Source organism: Myotis daubentonii, chromosome 7 (assembly GCF_963259705.1).
Source record: "Myotis daubentonii chromosome 7, mMyoDau2.1, whole genome shotgun sequence".
NCBI classification, from domain to species: Eukaryota; Metazoa; Chordata; class Mammalia; order Chiroptera; family Vespertilionidae; genus Myotis; species Myotis daubentonii.
Genome location: NC_081846.1, coordinates 60,837,785 through 60,858,361, shown reverse-complemented (window position 1 = coordinate 60,858,361; position 20,577 = coordinate 60,837,785). Strand labels below are relative to the sequence as shown.

The 20,577-nt window shown below is 40.3% G+C and overlaps 2 protein-coding genes across 3 annotated transcripts in view; one reads left to right on the top strand and one right to left on the bottom strand.

Moving 5' to 3' along the window:
• GALNT13 (polypeptide N-acetylgalactosaminyltransferase 13) overlaps positions 1-20,577 on the top strand; it is a 497,436-nt gene that overhangs the window by 167,551 nt on the left and 309,308 nt on the right. The gene's annotated exons all lie outside the window — the stretch shown is intronic.
• On the bottom strand, positions 18,785-19,302 carry LOC132238629 (jun dimerization protein 2-like). The gene is given in 2 exon segments (XM_059704422.1): positions 18,785-18,945; positions 18,948-19,302. Coding segments are annotated over 2 exon segments (489 nt in total). The 5' UTR covers positions 19,276-19,302.

The following is a 20,577-nucleotide window of genomic DNA, read 5'->3' as shown; positions in this document are numbered from 1 at the left end:
GAATTGAACCAGCAACCTTTTGGAGCATGGGACAATGCTCCAAAAAATGGAACCACAACAGCCAGGGCTAAATTATTTTTTTTTATTGTAACTTTAATGCATATAAAATTTGAAAAATATAAAAGGTGAGAAAATTACCCATGTGTATTTGTTTTTACTAAAATGGGGTTTCTATATACTTCTTTTAATATATCTATGTCTATAATCTCTCTCTCTCTCTCTCTCTCTCTCTCTCTCTCTCTCTCTCTCTCTATATATATATATATATATATATATATATACATATATATATATATATATATATTACCTTCTCATAGGAATGTGGCAAATATTTGAATTGGAAGCAAAAATATAAGCAATCATGTTATATCCTAGTATTTCCCATATTTTGTATATGAGAAAGCTGAGATACAGAGAGTTTAAGTAACTTACCCATGTTAAGAGATTTAATAAATTGGGGAGCTGATGCAAGCCTAGGTACTCTGGTTTCAGAGACTGTGCTCTGTTCCAATAATAGAAAATAAATTACATTTAGTAAAAATCACCTAGCACCTCATAGTATTTTATAAATATGACAACTCTATAATTTATTGACTAAACCTCAATTCTTTTTCTTTGATAAATACTGAAACGAATGGGTTGCATTAATGAGCTTTAACTGGGGACTGATTCATGGAAACCAAAATGAGTGGTTAACCTTAGTGGCAAATTTTATAGAACACTATACTTATTATTGGTTTTGCAAGTTTGGGTAAGGAATCTTAATCAGCTAAACACGGAGGCTTCACTGGGAACACATGAAGTAATACCTCCATGGCAAAGTAAGTATCTGTTGGTTTTGCTTCTTGGCTGAATACTGTAAGTGAGACTTATTAATGTGTATAGTGTTTCCCAAGATGGTCTCTTAAATCTGTTCTATTTTATTTCATTGTAGCTACCATTTAAAGTAATAAATATTTCTAAAGCATGACAAATAGTAGTGCTAAAGTTTTAATAGCAAGAGTAGAATGAATAATAAAACTTACACTAAGAATGGAGATTTTCTGACCTGAGATATGGTACATGTTTTGTGTGCTTAGTCAAAGATTTTATAAATGTAGTCAAATATACAAACTACAAACTCATTAATTTTAAAATTGATTATTCATGTACTTTAGGGGAATTTTGGTTTATGAGCTTTTATTAGTTTATTAGCCTCATTAATTGTTTTGATATGACTTTTATTTACAACTTTACCATAGGTTTTTTTATGTAACATTTGGCATTGGAAAACTTAAAAGTGAACTGATCATGGGGTCTGAAATAATGAGTTAACTCTGAAAAGAAATACAAAATAATAGTAAACAAACAAAAATATTTCATATTATTTGTGACAATATTTGTAATAAGCACCCCTTTAAATTAAAATTAAAAAGACACCATTTTATCCACTATATGAGCAAAGATTAAAAAAAATAACATTCAGTGTTGGTAAGGGTGTGGTCAAATGAGCATTCTCATATACTGTCAGGGAGAGTTTAAACTGACATGACTTTTGAGAAAGTGATCTGAAATAATAGAGCAAGATTTTATTCTTTAGAAATACTCATAGACTTTAATGAAAGGCTTATCTACCAAAAAAAGGAGGAGGGGTTTATCTACCAGTATTGTTTCTAATATTGAAAAACTGGAGATAATAGTGAAGGGTTTGGCAAATTATGGCGTGTTATTATGGATGAATCTTACATAGCAATTAAAGTAAAACACGCTTTCAAATAATGCATTGTAGGAAATATTAATTGTTCAATGTTGGGTGAAAATAGGAGTGTATAGAATTCTTTTTTTTTCTTTCTTTATTGATTAAGGTATTACATATGTGTCCTTATCCCCTCATTCACCCCCCTCTCATGCCCTCACCCTCCTGATGTCTGTGTCCATTGGTTAGGCCTGTATGCATGCATATAAGTCCTTTGGTTGATCTCTCCCCTTTACCCCCACCCTCCCCTGCCTTCCCTCTGAGGTTTGAGCATCTGATCGGTGGAGTGTATAGAATTCTTGAACAGAGGATGATCACCATTTAAAGAGCAAAAGGACATATAGATATGTTCCGAATCATTAACAGCAGTTTTAAATTGTGTTGTGGGGAAAATGGGTGACTGTGTCCTAAACTGAAGGTATTTTTAAATATTCTACAATAAGTTTTTATTATTATCAATGGTATAATAAAAAAGTTATCAAATGAAATTAAACCATTTACAATTTGTATTTACAAATAGAATGTGGCTTCTTTGGAAGAGTGTATTTAACTTGACTACCATGGCTTCCATCTGGTTTACTAAATTGCTTCAAATACATACATATTATTTATTTATGTACTTCATTTATTCCAGGTATAATCTTGTAATTTGTATATACAGTAGAAGTTATGACTGGAATTTTAGTGGTAGGTAGAGAAAATTAAGATGATTTGCTCATCGCAGATTCCCAAATTTCCTTTTCGTGATGGAAGGATGTCTATTAAACAGAATGTAATTGCTAATAGAGAGACAAAGTAAGCAAGTTAATAAGAAACAGTGAATGTTGGTTAGAAGAAGGTGCTTTTTTCATCCTTCTTTATCCCTGAATAATGATGTCAAAATTGATGGAGGCATCTCTGATCACTGTTGCTAACATCTTCATTAAAAAAAATAATTTTTGTCTCATTTAAATATACTTATGTTTTTCCTGAAGTAGGGGTCCTAATTACCTTTTGTTTTCTTTCTTTCTAAACTACCAAATACATTGCATGTTTATAATAATAAAAATGTAGTATGCTAATTATACCAGACATCCTTCCGGATGACCTTCCGGATGAAGACGGGGCTGTGAGGGAATTCCCGGTCCTGGATGCCAGAGGGAAACCGGCGCCGGCAGCTGGGGGAAGGAAGGCCTACTCTTGCACAGATTTCGTGCATTAGGCCTCTAGTGTAAGATAAAAGAATAAGTTACTAAAAACATGTTTGCATTGATACAGAACAGCAATGAATATAGTGGTTGAGAGAGTGGATTCTTGAAACATATTGCATGTGTTTGAATCCCAGTATTGCTATGTGAGGTAAGGAAGCTTAAGTTCTCTGTGCCTAAGTTATCCTTAGTATTATAACATAGAGAAAACAATTGCTACACATTTTGGAGTTGTAAGGATTACATGAATTAATGATTACAAAATGCTTAGGATAGAGTCTGGCATATGGCATATTTTGTTATTTTTTCAAGATAATTTTTTTTCAAAGTGACTATAATGATTACAATGCCTAGTTATAGCTTTGAGGAATATATAATCATATTCAAACTGGGGAATAATTTGTTGGGAGCTCCAATGTTATATGGAAGAATGTAGAGGGTAATCAACATATAGAATTAACCATTAAAATATTTATGGATATAGTGAAATAAGTGGTAACCAGATGTTAGTTGATGAATTTATACTTAGATAAAAATTATGAATGTTATGGAATATAATGTAAGGTTTTTTAGAAAAAAAAATTCTTATGAGGTTCCCAAAACAGTATGATGATAAATATTCAAAGATCAGAATAAAAGCATGTCTTTCAATCTTGACAAAAGACATTATGCAAGAAGTTTTTCTTAATTTTATTTTTTAAAATTTAGATCATTGATAAATTGTATACTTTTGAAATACATGAAATACATTTTAAATAGTTTCCAAATATAAGTTCTTATGATTAATACTAGAGGCTCGGTGCATGAAATTCATGCACGGGGGTGGGTCACCTTAGCCCAGCCTGCACCCTCTCCAATCTGGGACCCCTTTGGGGATATCTGACTGCCTGTTTAGGCCCAATCCCAGGGATCGGGCCTAAACCGGCAGTCGGACATCCCTCTCACAATCCTGGACCGCTGGCTCCTAATCGCTCACCTGCCTGTCTGCCTGGTTGTCCCTAACTGCCCCCCTGCTGCTGGCATGATTGCCCCTCACTGACTCTGTGTGCTGGCCTGATTGCCCCTAACTGCCCCCCTGCTGGCCTGGTCACCTCTTACTGCCCCCCTCTCCCAGCCTGGTCGCCCTTAACTGCCCCCCCCACCCCCAGCCGGCCTGGTCGCTCCCAACTGCACCTCCCCCTGCTGGCCTGGTCACCCCCAGCTGCCCCCTGCCCCGCCAGCCTGGTTGCCCCTCACGGCACCCCCCCTCCCCGCTGACCTGGTCACCCCATGCAGCCTGCTTGTTCAGTTGTTTGGTCATCCCTCACTAACCCCCCTGCCGACCTGGTAGTAGGCAGCCATCTTGTGAGGGCATGAGGGTTAATTTGCATATTACCTCTTTATCATATAGGATTACTTTTCTTATTAATATACATCATCAAACAAAAAACTAAAACAAAGTAAAATTAAGTTACTTTGAGCCATCTTAATAATACTCACAATACAATATTGAGAAAGAATATGGAGCAAAATTAATATTCCATTTACCCTTCTGTATATCTTTATATAGTTTTTTTGGTAACCAGTATTTTGGACTTGAGTATATTTATATGTAATATACTCAAATACTTTGTATTCTCTCAATTCCTTGTCCTCCTAAAGTACTTTAGTTAATACAGTTGATGATCTGTGCAAGTATCACTTCAGCAAGTGTATTGGGAGCGAGGTGTGATGTGGAGACCTCTATCTAGGCACCGTGGCTGCTTTACTTGAATCATTTACTTATTCTGCAAATATTTACCGGGCATGTGGTAGAATATACCTTAATCTCATCCAATCCTAAAAGAGAGAGAGAGAGAGAGAGAGAGAGAGAGAGAGAGAGAGAGAGAGAGAAAGAGAGAGAGAAGAGAGAGAGAGTGGGGAGGAAAAGAAGGAGGAGGAGGATTAAATATTACTTAAGTAATAGCATTTAATGAAGAAAATGAAGAAACAGAGTTAAGTAGCAATAAGTGAAGCTTAAAATGCACATGGGCTAGGATATCAATCTGTACATATGATTAAATGATAGACCCAGCAATAAATGGAAGGAAGATTTAGAATGTTTTCTCTTAAGGGTATTTTAAAGACTTTATTTCCCTCCAAGGAGGTGGCAATAGAAGGAGTGTTTACTTGATTTCTAACTTGAAACCCTCTTTAGATTCTCCTGATATGTTAACATTGGTCAAATTTCGGGATATACAAAGCTCAAAGCACCCTTCCATATTGGAGGCACCTGCATATTTACTTCCTCCCGAAAGTTTGGCTATTTAAATGATGTTATTAAAGCATGATACCTTCAGCTATTTTTTCCATGAACTGGAATCTATGCTAAAGTATCACTCATCATTTCAGTATACACATTTTGCAGTTCTTTGGGTAAACTCATAGACTACTGTTCAGGATGCCTAGCCAGGGTGTCACATTTATTGTCTGGGATACAGGGCAGGAAATGTTGAATTTGGATGAAATTTTAGTGTTTGATGTTTATCATGGCCTCTTTTATAAGTCACCTGACTCTTTGCTCACATTGAAACATTTAGCATTATATTTTATGTTGCTGTGCATGCAAGCTTTCTCTATATTTATAGATTGAGTTTCATGTCTTTGCTGTCTGGATGTACCTGGGAAACCCCTGTAATCTAGCTGATTTTAACATAAATTCCACAGAGAAGTTATAGAGACTGCAGACTCATTCGCTATCTAAATCTCTTTTTCATTTCTGGATACTGATGTCTACCCTAACACCCTTCCCTTGACTCTTTCACTTTAATTTTCCTTCTACACCCTTCCACACTTGAAACCATCTCAGTATTAGCATACATACCTGTCTTCTTGAGACAGAAGTAGGCTTTCTTTTAGTCTACTACCTTCTGCTCCTTTTCCATGGTTACATCTGTTCATGACTCACCTTCTTATAATGCCTTACATAACTTCTAATTAGAAATGTCCTGTGCCCTCTTAACCAGAAAATCCATATCACTGCCCATCATGTCCCTTTATGTGGCAGTATCATCATTTTTTGTTTTGTCTTGATGTTTGTTTGGCTTTTTTTCAGTCCTTTCTATAATGAAAGATAGTAGAAAAATGGACTGTGCTAGATCAAGTATTATCATTCCAAAAATACTCCCACCCTAAACTCAGGTAATAGACCCTGAACATACCCTGAAGTACTGTTTGATGATATTCCATGGTAAATATATTTCTCTTTACCCCATACTGCAAGACTTTTCCATATGACTAATTTCCCATAGATATGAATGCTATTAGAGTTTCAAGTGTAGTCTTGTTTTGAAGGTAGACCATTGTCAAATGACCATTGATTTATCTTATTTATGCTTTGATAATATGCCTGGTGTTTAATAGTATAAAGTAGCCTCAACCTGTAATGGGCACTTGTGGTTGAACCACAATAAAGCAATGTGCTTGAGCCTTGGGTTTTCTTAGTCTCTAGGCTCTAATTCAAGCAATTTCATGTCCATACAACCAAAAGATTCTTTAAACAGTTCATAAATATGACAGACTTCTTAAAAAATAGCTTAAGTTACTAGTACCTAGATCTGGTTAAAATCTAGAAATCAGTTTATTATCCAAATAGATTCCCTGGATTTATGATACATATTTATTTAATGAATTGCCTCCTTTGCTTCTTAAAATAATATAGCATTCATGAAATTCATTATGAAATGAAAATTTTGTACAAAGTGAAGTTGAGGTAAAATAACTTACCTAAGGTCATAAAACAAAGATACAACTGGGCTGACATTCGGTCTGAATGCTGTGTATCTTCAAAACAAAACCTTTCCTCTATTTTATATTTCACAGCAGTTGAGATTTCTGTGTGATATATAAAGGAATTATTGCCCATTTTACAAATTCTTTATATCAAAATGTTTCAAAAGAGAAAATAAAAATTTTCCACAGACACCTTAACGAAATTTCTTCATTTTCATTTTATTAACTTCGAAAATTAATGGCATCTAAAATTCTTTAATACTCTCACTTTCTGAGGTAGCAGTGGCACATGTGTTTTTAGCATACCTTGTATGCAACTTTATTATAAGGAATGTTGTGAAGTATAACAAACAATTCCTTCCCTCAAAGGAACAAATAACAAATATCTAATGATTGGTTCAAGAAATAAGTGCTATTGTTGTTCAGCTCTCTGAGTTGGAAAAAGAAGGAAGTGGCTTTGAAGGAGAACTTGAAAGATGAGAGATACCTTCCTCTGTCCTCTGCTCTCTGATCCATGGATACGTCTGTTTGGGACTCACCTTTTTATAATGATTGGTGCCCCTGATAATTAAGCAGCGCTTTTGTGTCCTCTCATCAGATAACCACATCCTGACTGCCATTTCCCTTTATGCAAAACTAGCGGCAGTTCTAGTTCAGTCCCTGCTGAAGTGAAGCAGTGGGAAAAAGTGATGGTGTGGGAACAGGGGTGACCATGGCAGGCTTTAATATCAAAGGCAGATTGCCAATGCTGGGGAGTCCTGGACAGGGAAAGTTAAATGTCACGAGGAATAACTCAATCTTGATGTTTCTGTGGATAGTAGGAAGGGAGAAGGGCCATATTCTCAACCCAAAGACCAAAGGGGACAGGTCATCTGGTGAGAGCGGAGGGCAGGTTGAGGAGAGCTACACTATGCAAATAGGCTGCCTCTGTATATACTTTTGAATTTTTACTGTAGGAGAGATTTAGCTTAAACACTATTTATTGGTTGCTGTTTTTAGAGTACCTGTCAGTAATAGTCCAAAAGTAATATTTCAACTATAAATGTCACTTTCTATTGTAATAAGTTAAAGCACATTAGCAAATCATTTTTATTAACTTCCTTGTACTTTCCTGGACCTACTCTCTACAATAAACTAATTATGAATTTACCTTGGGAAATTTGTTGCTGAACTGGTTAACACGATTCTTGATTTATATAGTTTCTACTATATGAATGCTACCTGTGTTTTATAAAAATGACTCTAAAGGTTTTATATGACTCTAAGGTAATTGGACCAAATTCTAGGAAATTAATTTTAAGTTAAGTATAATATAATCCCTAAATTACTTAAATACACTTAAAGATATTATATTCTAAAACTACTTACGATAATACTAATGCTTTTACCTACCTCTATCAATGTTGAAAAACCCATGTATTAAAACAAATCCATCTTTCATGCCAGCTATAACAAAGGATTTTTTTTTTTTTTTTGGCTAAAATAAGAGAGAAGCTCATTGGTAAAGTTCAGGTAAGGTTTCATGCTATCAGTGCTGCCTAAGAAAAACTTCATTTATTATAAATATTTCCTTCTTTATTCCTGATGTTATTCTTTTTCTATTCCTCAACATAGATCAATTATTAGTAACACTAGAGGCCTGGTGCATGAAATTTGTGCATGGTGGGGGTTGGGGGCCCTTAGCCCAGACTGCTCCCTCTCCAATCTGGGACCCCACAGGAATTGGACAGCCCTCTGGCAATCCTGGCTCCTAACTGCTCACCTGCCTACCGGCTTGATCCCCCTAACTGCTCTCCGCAGCTGGCCTGATCCCCCGAACTGCTTTCCCCTGCCGGCCTGATCGCCCCTAACCACCTGTGCCTCCCCTAACCACCTGTGCCTCGGCCCCACCACCATGGCTTTGTCCAGAAGGACGTCCGGAAGGTCATCTGGAAGATGTCCAGTCTAATTAGCATATTACCCCTTTGTTGGTATAGATTGTATTTGAAATTGTTCAGAAATCTTTTATATGTTATTTTCCACAAGCATCGATTTTGAACATTCACATCAAGTTTCTTGCTTAAGAATGAAATCCCGATATTCTCTGTCACTCTCTTTTTTCTTGTTCACTAAGGCAATTTAATTGCTTTCAAGTAATTTCAAGGTCATGCTTAGTTATTGGTCCTGCACTTTTTCCTACAGATGATTTTCTACAATGAAAATGCCAGAGAATCCATTTCCACACAATTGATCTATATTTATATTCCTGCTCAGCTGTGTTATCCACCCTAACCCCCCTCCTCCGATCAGGAAATAGAAATGTTTGGTAGTACTAAACTAAAAAACTGAAACACTCTTAATGGAAGAAAAGTGCCAATTTAGATAATTTATTTGTAATAGAAAAATGTTCTTTATTTTCTTGCTTAGGTTTGAAATAGTGACAACTGAAAATGTGGATTAGTACTAATTGCTAATTAAAACAAAGTGAAATTATGATTTTAGTATAACCTGTAAGAGTCATGTGTGAATGACTTCTTTGTTCATGTGAACCTTTGTTACTTTCAGGTGCAGCTTAGCCTCACAAAAGCTAGTTGTGGAAATAATTACATCCATATGCACAAATTGGGGAAAACACAGGTGGCGGCTTCATTCCAAATTCACTGACTTTATGAGGGACAGAAAGGCGTGAAAGAGTCTCTGTGCTCTAACTGATGAGGTGCAGTGTGAAGGAGGGACTAAAGGCTTCAGGGTCCTAGAATCTTGGGTTTGATACCTTCTTCCATCATTTAAGTGAAGTAGACTTCAGGCAAGGTACCCAAACCCTGAGCCTCAGTTTCCTCATTGTTCATACAACAGATCTTCTGCGAGGATTACATGTGATGATGTATTTTAAGCTTTTGGCATATTGGGTTTCTCTCCCACCATTGAATTTAATCTGATGAATAATTCATTTATGAAAATTATATTTTCTTAAGTGCTTTGTAATTTGGCTTGTTTCATTTTTGACAGTGCTTTTAGTAGCAGACATTGGCACGTTATACTGTAATTGTTGCCCATTGTCATTAGACAACATTTCAGCAAGCTCTAATATAAATCTGACCATACCTTTTTTCCTTTTAGTAAGGAATATATAGCAATATTGCATAGAGAAATCCCTCTATACATGGGTTTGTCTTAGCTATAGATAAGAGTACTTATGCATTTATAAGTATAGTCAGTATTCTACGAATTCATTTGCATAAACTTTTGATTATATGCATCTTTATTCAGAATACTGATTATTTTTTCAAACAATAAGTGTAACTTTCTGGACAGAGGATTTACCTTTGAATTTTCTTTGGTGATACTTTAAAGCATTTTTAGAATACCAATGTTTAAATTACAATTTGGAAACTAAATATTTACTAAAGCTAGGTATACTTATTAACATTTAAAATTTAATAAACATAAAGGGACCCAACCGATTGATGGTCTCAGGAAAGTAACTTTATTAACTAAGAAGATAGAATACACCTATAGATACACCAATGCACACAACTGAAACATCTTTCTGGAAGAAAAAACTAAATCTAGTTTGTGATGAAATAGATGTCGTTAGTTCACCACATGCACTCTGTCATCATTTTTTTTTATGAGAGGATTTATTTATATCAAATGTTTGCAGGTGTGAATTCAGATTTCTGATAAGGAAAAGAAAAGGATAAATTGTTTTCTTCTGAAAGGAAGTGAGCATTGCTGAGAATGTGCAGATTACACACTACTGAGAAGCCTTGGCTGCTTGTCAAAAATGCTTTCCTAACAAAGTACATATATCGATGGCCCACAAGCTAATTTTTCAGACTGTTATACACATCAGTGAAGCCTTAGATAAACACTATGGTACATGAGTGTTTAAAAAAGTCTGAATTATTGAATCTCAACATACACTGCATATTAATTGAAGGCACATGTATGTAGAATTCATAGCATTTACTATATTCTGATTATACAAAGAACTTTTTTTGTTCCAGGGACTTTTTTATCTTTATTTATTTTTATTTTTATTTTTAAATATATTTTATTGATTTTTTACAGAGAGGAAGGGAGAGAGATAGAGAGCCAGAAACATCGATGAGAGAGAAACATCGATCAGCTGCCTCCTGCACATCTCCCACTGGGGATGTGCCCGCAACCCAGGTACATGCCCTTGACCGGAATCGAACCTGGGACCCTTCAGTCCGTAAGCCGACGCTCTATCCACTGAGCCAAACCGGTTTCGGCCTTTTTTATCTTTAACATTAACAAATCTATCAGGGTTTTTTTTTCAAACTTATTATATTTTAATGAGACTATGATTTGATATTATAAATCATTATAAGTGCATTTGTCTAAGTTTCCTATTAATTTGTCTACGAACTCCGCTTCCTAAGTCTAAGCAGTTGAAAGACTTTATTCCTTTAAAATATGATTATGTTAGCTTGATCCATAGTCTTCTAACATATTAATGCATGGACTCCCTAAGACAATTGAAATAATGGTGTAAATTCAATAATTTTCAAATTGATAATTTTGATCAAAGATGAGACTATACATGTGGTCCATTTTCCTGTTATTTCTCAATAGTCCAAGAATAACATGAGAGGGATTCTTCTGTCAGGCCTCAGTGCCAGAATAGGCTGATCTTCAGAGCAACAGTGTAACTTTCTTAGAATAAAAAGTGTGAATCTATCACTATTGATGTTTTTCTCTTTTCTTTTGTCCAAAAAAAAAAGAGTCAGAACTAAATTTTTGTTCCAATTTTGTAATTATGTTGAACCTTATAGTATTTTTAAAGAAATTATTCATGGATTTATGCTAATTAATGAGTTTCACTTCCATTAATTCTTTTGTATCAGAGAACTTTAATTGTCTCTGTAAATTACCTTATATTCTTTGTGAGTGAAGCAGATTATAAATAACTATAAATAGATAACTATAATGCAGTGTGCAAAGTTTTACCATATTCTGAAAATGTATTGAACAGAAGTGGCCACAGGCTGTGTCTTATACACTATAATTAATTACAATAGCCTTGAATCTATAATAGAATTTGCAAAAGTAACCTTGGCCTTCATCTCTTCTGTTATCCTATACAATAAAAGGCCAGGGACCATAAGTGTAATGACTGGAATGACCGCTCAACCAGTCACCATGAGGTGCATTGTGCACCTCTTGGTCCCTACCCCCTGGCCTGCAAGCTGCAGTGGGCAGGGTGGTGAGTGGTTTGAGGTGGTGGGTGGGGCAGTGAGCAATGAGCGGCAGCGGGTGGGGCGGCGTGCTGTGCAAGCAGCGGCAAGCTACTCGCGCACGATTTTGTGCACTGGGCCTCTAATATTCAATATTATATTATTTTATTTTACTTTTAGTAGATTTGAAGAAAAAACTATTCTATACTTTGTTTATCTATATTCAGACACTAATTTCTTTTGTTCACTAAACATACTATGACTCTTCATATTCTATCTATATATATGAAAGCCTAAGCCACAGTAACGACTGGTCGCTATGACACACATTGACCACCAGGGGGCAGACACTCAATGCAGGAGCTTCCCCCTGGTGATCAGTGTGCTCCCATAGCCAACCTCCCTTGGCTGACCGACCTCCCGTGGTCCCTCTCCCTGGGCTGGGATGGGGAGCCAAGGGTAGGTGGTGGTGGATGCAACCCCTTTCCCAGGGGGCCCGAGGACCGGCTCCCTCCTTGGGGCCGATGTCCAACCTCCTGTGCCCTGTCCCGCCCCCCACTGGCAAGTCCTGATTGGCCCGCTGCCCAACTGTGATGGTGGCAATGCAGCGGTGAGGGATGGGGGGGAGGCGGGGAACCGTGTGGTGGTGGGGTGCCGGCGATGGTGGTGTCGGCACCCTGTGTCCGTTACTTCTGTGCCTGGCCCGGCGACCATCGCCTCTTCTCTAGCCCGGCCCTGATCGGCCTGGCTCCGATGGTCCTGATCACCGGCCAGGCCTAAGGACCCCAAATTTCGTGCACCCAACCTCTAGTATATTATAAAATTATTTACATGTTTTCTAGGAAAGTATTCTGTACACAGTTATTCAGTTATGCACTGGAGACCTGGTTGGTTTTGCTGACCAGTGTCACACAAATAAATTCAATAAAAAAGTAGAGGCAATAGTGCTTGTTTTAAAATAAAATATCAGAACAATTTTGGAAAGCATTTTTGGAAAGAATTATCAGGGCTGTTTTTGTTCTTCAACATTAATTGCAAACTGATTGTGCTATTGTTTTTTAAAAATGCCCAAGGTTATAAATTGCTCTACATTCTGATCCGGTTACATTCTAATTGCTTTGTAGGAGTAGAGTTAGAGGCCGGTCTTTGCTTTTTTTCTGAACTCAGGAGTGTGTTTCTTGACTCTCTCTTTACCTGGTTCTCCATGGTAAATTATAGCTGGCCTGTCGTTTAGCTTGTAACTCTCATGGAGCTAATATTCTCCTCTTGTTGCTCTCTTCCAAATTGTTATGGAGAAAGTTAGCCTTTAGGCTTGATCATCCCTACAGTCTATTCTAAACAAAGTTAGTTACTTTGGGGAGATCTTTGAAGATCTCTGTTCTTGTGACCTGCTTTTTCCCTGGGCAAAATTTCTGTGCTTCACTGCTCTATAGCTGAGGTCAGAGCAGTGGTTGCTTCTCTCAAAGATGCCACCCCTATTGAGGGACACTTTGGTTGTTTCCATGTCTTGGCCACAGCACAGTGAATAATGCTGCAATGAACTTAGGGATGCATATATCTTTGTGAATAAGTGTTTCCGAGTTTTTCAGGTAGATACCCAGAAGAGGGATTGCTGGATCATATGGTAACTCTATCCTTAATTTTATGAGCAACCCCCATACTCTTTTCCATAGTGGCTGTACCAGTTTACATTCCCACCAGCAGTGAATGAGGGGTCCTTTTTCTCCACCTCTCCTTTACTTGCTATTACTTGTCTTGTTGATAAAGCCATTCTAACATGTGTGAGATGAAATCTCATTGTAGTTTTGATTTGTATTGCCCTAATATTGAAGTTGAGAATTTTTTTTTTCATATATCCATTGGCCATTTGTATGTCTTCTTGGGAGAAGTGTGTCTATGTCCTTTCCTCATTTTTTAATTGGATTGTTTAAAGTACATGTGGTACATATATACAATGAAATACTACTCAGCCATAAGAAAAGATGCAATGCTGCCATTTGCAACAAAATGGATGGATCCTGAGAATATCATGCTAAGCAAAATAAACCAGACAGAAAAAGTCAAGAACCATATGATTTCATTCATATGTGGGATATAAAAGTGAAAGTAACAAAGAACAAACAAGAAAAACAAACAAACAAAAAAATTCATAGACACAGACAAGAGTATGGTGGTTACCAGAGGGGGAGGTGGTAGGGGTAATGAAGAGTAGAGGGAGTCCAATATATGGCGATGGAAGGAGATTTGACTTTGGGTGGCGGGAACACAATGCAATATACAGATGATGTATCATAGAATTGTACACTTGAAACCTATATAACTTTATTACTCAACTAGAGGCTCGGTGTACGAAATTCCTTTACAGGGCAGGGTCCCCTCAGCCCAACCTGAACCCTTTCCAATCCAGGACCCCTCAGAGGATGTCCAACTGACGGCTTAGGCCCTCTCCCCACCGGGAGCGGGACTAATCCACAGTCTGGCCTCCCTATGCAGGAGGCGATCGGGCTGATCAGGTGAAGGTGCTGCCCCCATCACCCCGCTGCTGCTGCCACTGCTGGCCGCCACAGCCACCAAGATGTTTTCATCAGCATGGACTCCAGTCCCTTCACCACAAAAAAAATGACAACATTCTTTAGGCATTTTCAAGATGTCTCTTTCATAGGATATGACATTTCTTTCTTTTTATTTTATCCTCACCTGAGGGTATTTTTCTATTGCTTTTTAGAGAGCATGGAAGAGAGAGGGAAAGACAGAGAGAAACATCAATGTGAGAGGGACACTTTCCTCTGCAGCTCATCCACAGAGGCGGGTCTGCCGGTGCGCCCCGGCTGACAGACCCTGTTCTCTGCGGGCCTCCTCTCTGCAGTGGAGACTGGCAGGCTCTGGTCTCTGCTCTCTGTGGACAGGCCCTGCTCTGCCTTGCTCTCTGTGGGCTTTGCTCCACCCTGCTCTCTGCGCGCCTGCTTGGCACTGCGGCGGCTGGCAGGCTGTGCTCTCTGCGGGCCTGCTTGCCATCATGGTGGTTGGCATGCCCTGCTTGCTGCTGTGGTGGCTGGCAGGCCCTGCACCATCCGTGGCTTGCCTCACCGCGCAGCAGTCTCCTCCCGACCACCTGCGCACGTAGCCTCCTCCTGAGCAGTTGTGACATTACAGTGTCCTGGCTAATTTGCATATTACTTCTTTATATATATGGATACTACCCCCCCCCCCCCAAATGAAAGAATAAGTAAAAAGCAGCACTTCTCTATAAGCAGGACACTGGGCAGGGGTGGTACCTTCCAGTCTTCTTAGTTTTCCACTCCTAGGATAGAACGTTTGCCCTGTGAGTGAGTTGGGGCAAATGTGATATGGCCCCATTATTCCTGACCTGCAGATGTTTCTTTGGCCTGCCATACCTACGGTAGACCTATTAGTGGAGGCTACATAAAAGAATAATCCTGAGGCCTCTCAGCCACTGTCTGGAATAGAGTTTCTGCAACACAGACTGGGGTTGAGGGATGAGAAATGCTAGCTGTCTGCAATTTAAAATTTATTTTAACAATGCAAGCCCAAAATATAAGCCCATGAAAATACCAAATTTGATTTACTCATTCCATCCTTTTGAAAACCAACATTTCCTATCCTACAAAATGTATCTTCAGCAGTTTCCCCAGTCTATTTTAAAATAGCCTCTGTGATTAAGCTTCTTCCACAGTCTCAGGAAGCTGATCCATAATTCATTTATTGTTCATAGTCAGGAAATAACTCCGGATATTCAACTCAAATATCCTTTACCTTTGTAAAAATAACTTTTCTCAATTAGGATAGTTTATATTTATCCTACTCACTTATATGCCTCTGATGTTTTTCATTTTGCACAAATATGTATGTCACAATTATCCAACACAAATATGTATACATCAATAATACTTTAAATTTTTAAAATCTAAAATGCAGCAATTACAAATGTAACCCACCATATTAAATAAGATGTTTTGTGGTGTGTGTGTGTTTGTGTGTTGTGTTGTTTTTGTAATAGGAAGAAAATAACAGATGTTCTCATTACAATCTTTTGCATAATTGCTCAGTGTTTTAATTTGATGAACCAGACTAATTAATATAGAATTATTAATATTACTAGAGGCCCAGTGCATTAAATTTGTGCACTAGGGGAGGGGCCCCTCAGCCTGTCCTGTGCCCTCTCGTAATCCGGGACCCCTGGGGGGATGTCTGACTGCTGGTTTAGAGGTTAGAAAAAACCTTGTGAGAGAAAAAACCCCAAAACAAAACAGAGGACACTGCAGCGAGGGTTTGTTCTGAGGAGCTAGGATTAACTTTCTGTGTGAAGACTCGCCAGGCCAAGGAAGAGGGTAGGAAGGAGTGAGTGTGTGTGCATGTGCGTGTGTGTGTGTGAGAGGGAGAGAGAGAGAGAGAGAGAGAGAGAGAGAGAGAGAGAGAGAGAGAGAAAGAGAGAGAGAGACAAGGACTCCAGACTTTTGTTCTAAAGCACAAAACTTTGCTTTCCCCACGTTTATCGCATGTCTAAACACAAACCATCCTGTACTTCAAGCAACATGTGTTAGGGAAGGAGAAGGCAGCCTTAAAGCAAAGGGTGGAGGTGTCAGAAGTAAGTAACTCCTCTCATCCCCCCAGCTGAACTCTTCGGGGCACCTTCTTCTTTGCGAATCCACATTTATTTCTGGTGTGTGGGAGGTTAGGGAGCGCAGCATTATCCTGGAAGGGGAAGGTCTTGGGGACTGCACCCATGGTACTCGCCCCAAGTTTCATTTCCTCACCCTTCCGGGTCGCTTTCCACCCCACCACTGATCCAGTTAATGGGGTTGTAGGTCTGCAGCTGGATGCCTCCAGGTGGAGAGCATGCTGGGCACTGGTGGTCCAGCTCTGAGGTCCCTGTGTCCACGCTCCACCCCACCAGCTTCCCACTTGTGGGCAGTGGCTCAGGGTGTTCTGTCGCACCACATGCCAGACTCAATCCGACTGGGTGCAGGGAGAGATTGGGTGGCTCCACAGCTAATGCCTTTCAGTTGTGTGCCGCTCAGGGGAAAGAAAAGCTTCCCCAGCCGAAACCGGTTTGGCTCAGTGGATAGAGCGTCGGCCTGCGGACTGAAAGGTCCCGGGTTCGATTCCGGTCAAGGGAATGTACCTGGGTTGCAGGCACATCCCCAGTAGGAGATGTGCAGGAGGCAGCTGATCGATGTTTCTCTCTCATCGATGTTTCTGGCTCTCTATCTCTCTCCCTTCCTCTCTGTAAAAGATCAATAAAATATATTAAAAAAAGAAAAGAAAAGAAAAAAAAGAAAAGCTTCCCCAGAAAGAGGTTTTTCAAAATTCTTCAGGGACCGGGAGGTTGGCTGTCCGGGCCTTCCTTCCCCCAGCTGCAGGCATCTGGCCCTGCCCCCCATCCGCACCTGCCTTTGCTTGGGGCTGCCTCCATCCGCCACCACCCACCCCTGGTTCCCCATTCCCCATCAGGCACTCGGCGCCTGCTGGCTGGTGGTAGGAACTGGGAGGTTTGCCAGCAAGCCCCGATCAGGTGATCGGGTGGTCAGTGCGTGTCATAGTGACGGGTTGTTCTGGTTGTTTGGTCGTTCCACCAGAATGGTCGTTTAGGCTTTTATATAGAGAGACTAGAGGCCTGGTGCATGAAAATTGTGCACTTGGGGGGTGGTCCCTCAGCCTGGCCTGCACCCTCTCACAATCCAGCACCCTTTGGGTAGGGTCCCTCGGCCTGGCCTGAGATCAGGGCCTATGAGGGCTTTCCTTCCCCTGGCTGCAGGCAGCTGTCCTGTTCCTGCTACTACCACTGCTTGTCATCTGTGCATCACTGCCCCCCTCCCCTGCCACCAGTTGCCTCCCTCTGTAGGCAACAGGCGTGGGGTGCAATGGCTTGGCTGCCCTGGGCCTCCCTCTGCGGGGTGATCACTGGTCGGCCACGCACCTGTCACAACATCGCCGGCCGGTGGCCGGGGCCTCCCTCTTTTTTTTTTTTTTTTAAGTAAGAGCAATTTTTACTGAGCAATACAGAGCTGAGTACTATGAAGGGTTTACCAGGATGGAAATTCATCGCACCCTGCCCCTGCCACCCCCAACACCCAGAGACTACAGTATTTAGAAGTGACACGCAATGGCCATAACTGCTGAATATCTGTTCTTAACAAACAAACCATAGCATATTTATACTGTATCACATCGAGTGATTATAGAAATCCACTTATATATTACTTGTATAAAATCTTTTTTTTTTAAATATTTTTTAAAAAAAGTATAAAAAAGCATGTGCAGTTGAAAGCCCTGCCAGGACAGCCAGTCTGTAAACATTCAGTGAGTATGTGCTTGGGAAGGGCGCCCATACCTCATGCCCATTCAACTCCAGCTGGTCCGGCGAGGGTGTGCCCCGGATGCCACTCTGGGCAGGACCCACGGTGGCTGAGTATAGCAGGGCCTGGCACTGTGCCCTTCTCCAGCCTTGCATCAGGGTCAGGGTCAGGGTCAGGCCTGGGGGCAGGCAGATTGCAGTTTCACTCTGAGTTCCATACTCGGCCATAATTTTGGTTGCAACTCATGGCTTTTCCTGGCTGTTTGGAGGTCCTTTGGGTGGGTGCCCTGGTGGAGAGGCCAGAGAAGTGCCCACAGTTGCCTGGTTGGGTGTCTCTCCGGCCCAGAGCCTCTGTCCTGCCTCCTGCAAGCCTGGCCCCAGGCAGAACAGCCCCCTCAGGACTACTTTGGTCTCAGCACTTGGTTCTGGGTTTCGTCAGCCTGGGTTTCTTCCCCTGGTGTGGCTGATCTGAGTTTCACAAAAAAGCCTGGCTAATGCTGGCTGTGATGAGCCTCACTGAAGAGTTTTTCATGCAGCAAGGAAGAGCCCTCCGGGACCCTGTTTGTACTCCCTCTCCTTATTTCCTTCTCTTCATTCTCCTCTCAGCCCATGGTCACTTCTTCTCCAGCTGCTCCAGCAGTGGGTTGCCTTCTGAGTCTGGGGTCTTAATGCTGTCGGTCCTGACGATGCAGGTGGGGCGATGCCGGCTGAGCGTCTGGATGAGCTGCTGCCACTCCTGCTTCAGCTCCTCCATCTGGGTTTTCAGCTCCGCATCATGAGCTCCAGCCGCTCAGATTCCTACGGAAGAAACTCCTTCCGCTCATTCTTCTTGTTCCTGCATGGGCCTGCCGCCACTTTGTTCTTTTTCTGGTGCTGTTCCCTCCATTCCTCTTCCTCGTCTAGCTCACTTTTCACGGATTGAGGTCTCTTGCCCATTTTCACCTCCAGGAAGTGCAAAGGGGCGATCATGGCCCCAATGTTGTGGATGTCAGCATATTTCAGCTCCTCTGCAGCCAGGGCTGAGCTGGGGAGTCTGGTCAGGGGTCTGAGCCTTGGCAGAGATCTCACAGTCATGGAAGGGTCTGGGATCTGCCCAGGCATCATGGCAGGAGGATTGGCAGTCCAGCCCTGCAAAATTCGCCGGGGGAGGCTGTGGCCCTGGGGCCTGGGCCAGACTGCAGGTGCCATTCCCGCTCAGGAGCTGTCGTGGCGCCAACCCCGCCCTTCAGTGTCCACTGCCACCAGTGCCTCCCGTCGCAGCCGCCGAGTGTCCCTCCCGCAGGCTGTGGCCTGGGTCTCCTTCTTTGAGGCAATCAATCACGGGGCTCTGCCTGCCTGCCTGCCTCCTTGCCCCTAACCACTCGCCTGCCTACCTGATCACCCCTAACTGCTTGCTGGGGGGTGGGGCCAGCCTGGCTAGGGGCCTTGGTGGTTCTGGTCTCTGGTCATTCTGGTTGTTATGCCATTATGGTCGCTGGGCTTTTATTATATAGGATTAGCAAGAATGCAAAGAAATAATTCAGTAAGAGCCAACTGTTTCACTACAAAATTGCTTAAAATATCTTAGACTTCATAAAGTATAATATTGCAGTGTGATATGCAATATTTAAACTTTTCTCTGTTTTACTGTTAAGAGTATATTTGAAGTTTAGTGCTCTAGTCTTGATTTTTGATAAATTCTCTCATAATATTTTTGTTGAGAAGATCTCCACTTTGGGATGGAGACAATATAAAAGAAATGTTATTACCTTTTATCATTTTTATAGCATGCATTATACTTTTGGATTATATTTTATTATTAAATGTATGCTTTTGACTGTTTTAAATAGAAGAATTGAAGGCCAGTAACAAAATGTTCATGTCATTTTTGATATATTTTGTAACAGATTATTGTATTAAATCATTTTAAATGTTCTAATTCATTTATAAAATGTTCTAATTCATTCACTAGTATAAACCCTTTCTTCAGAATTGTCATTTCTGTCAGAAAAAATGATATGCAATGGTTAAACTGAATGTTTTTATTTTATTTTATTATCTATATTTTTGAAGGTATTACATATGTTCCCTTTTTCTCCCCATTGACCCCTTTTAGCCTGCCCTCACCCCTACCCAGGCCTTCACCACACTATTGTCTGTGTCATGGGTTATGCATACATGCATACAAGTTCTTTGGTTGATCTCTTGCCACTCACCCACCCACCCCTGCCTTCATTTTATTTTATTTTTTTACTTTATTGAGGTAATTTTAAATATTCAGCGAGATATTAATGACTTGATGACCAAATGACGACTGTAAGGCTCTACAGTCCATAACTGAACGGATTATGTACATTACAGAGCTGCTTTAAACGAATCAATACTTACTAGTACTCTGAGAGTTCATTATACAGATCTAGATAGATA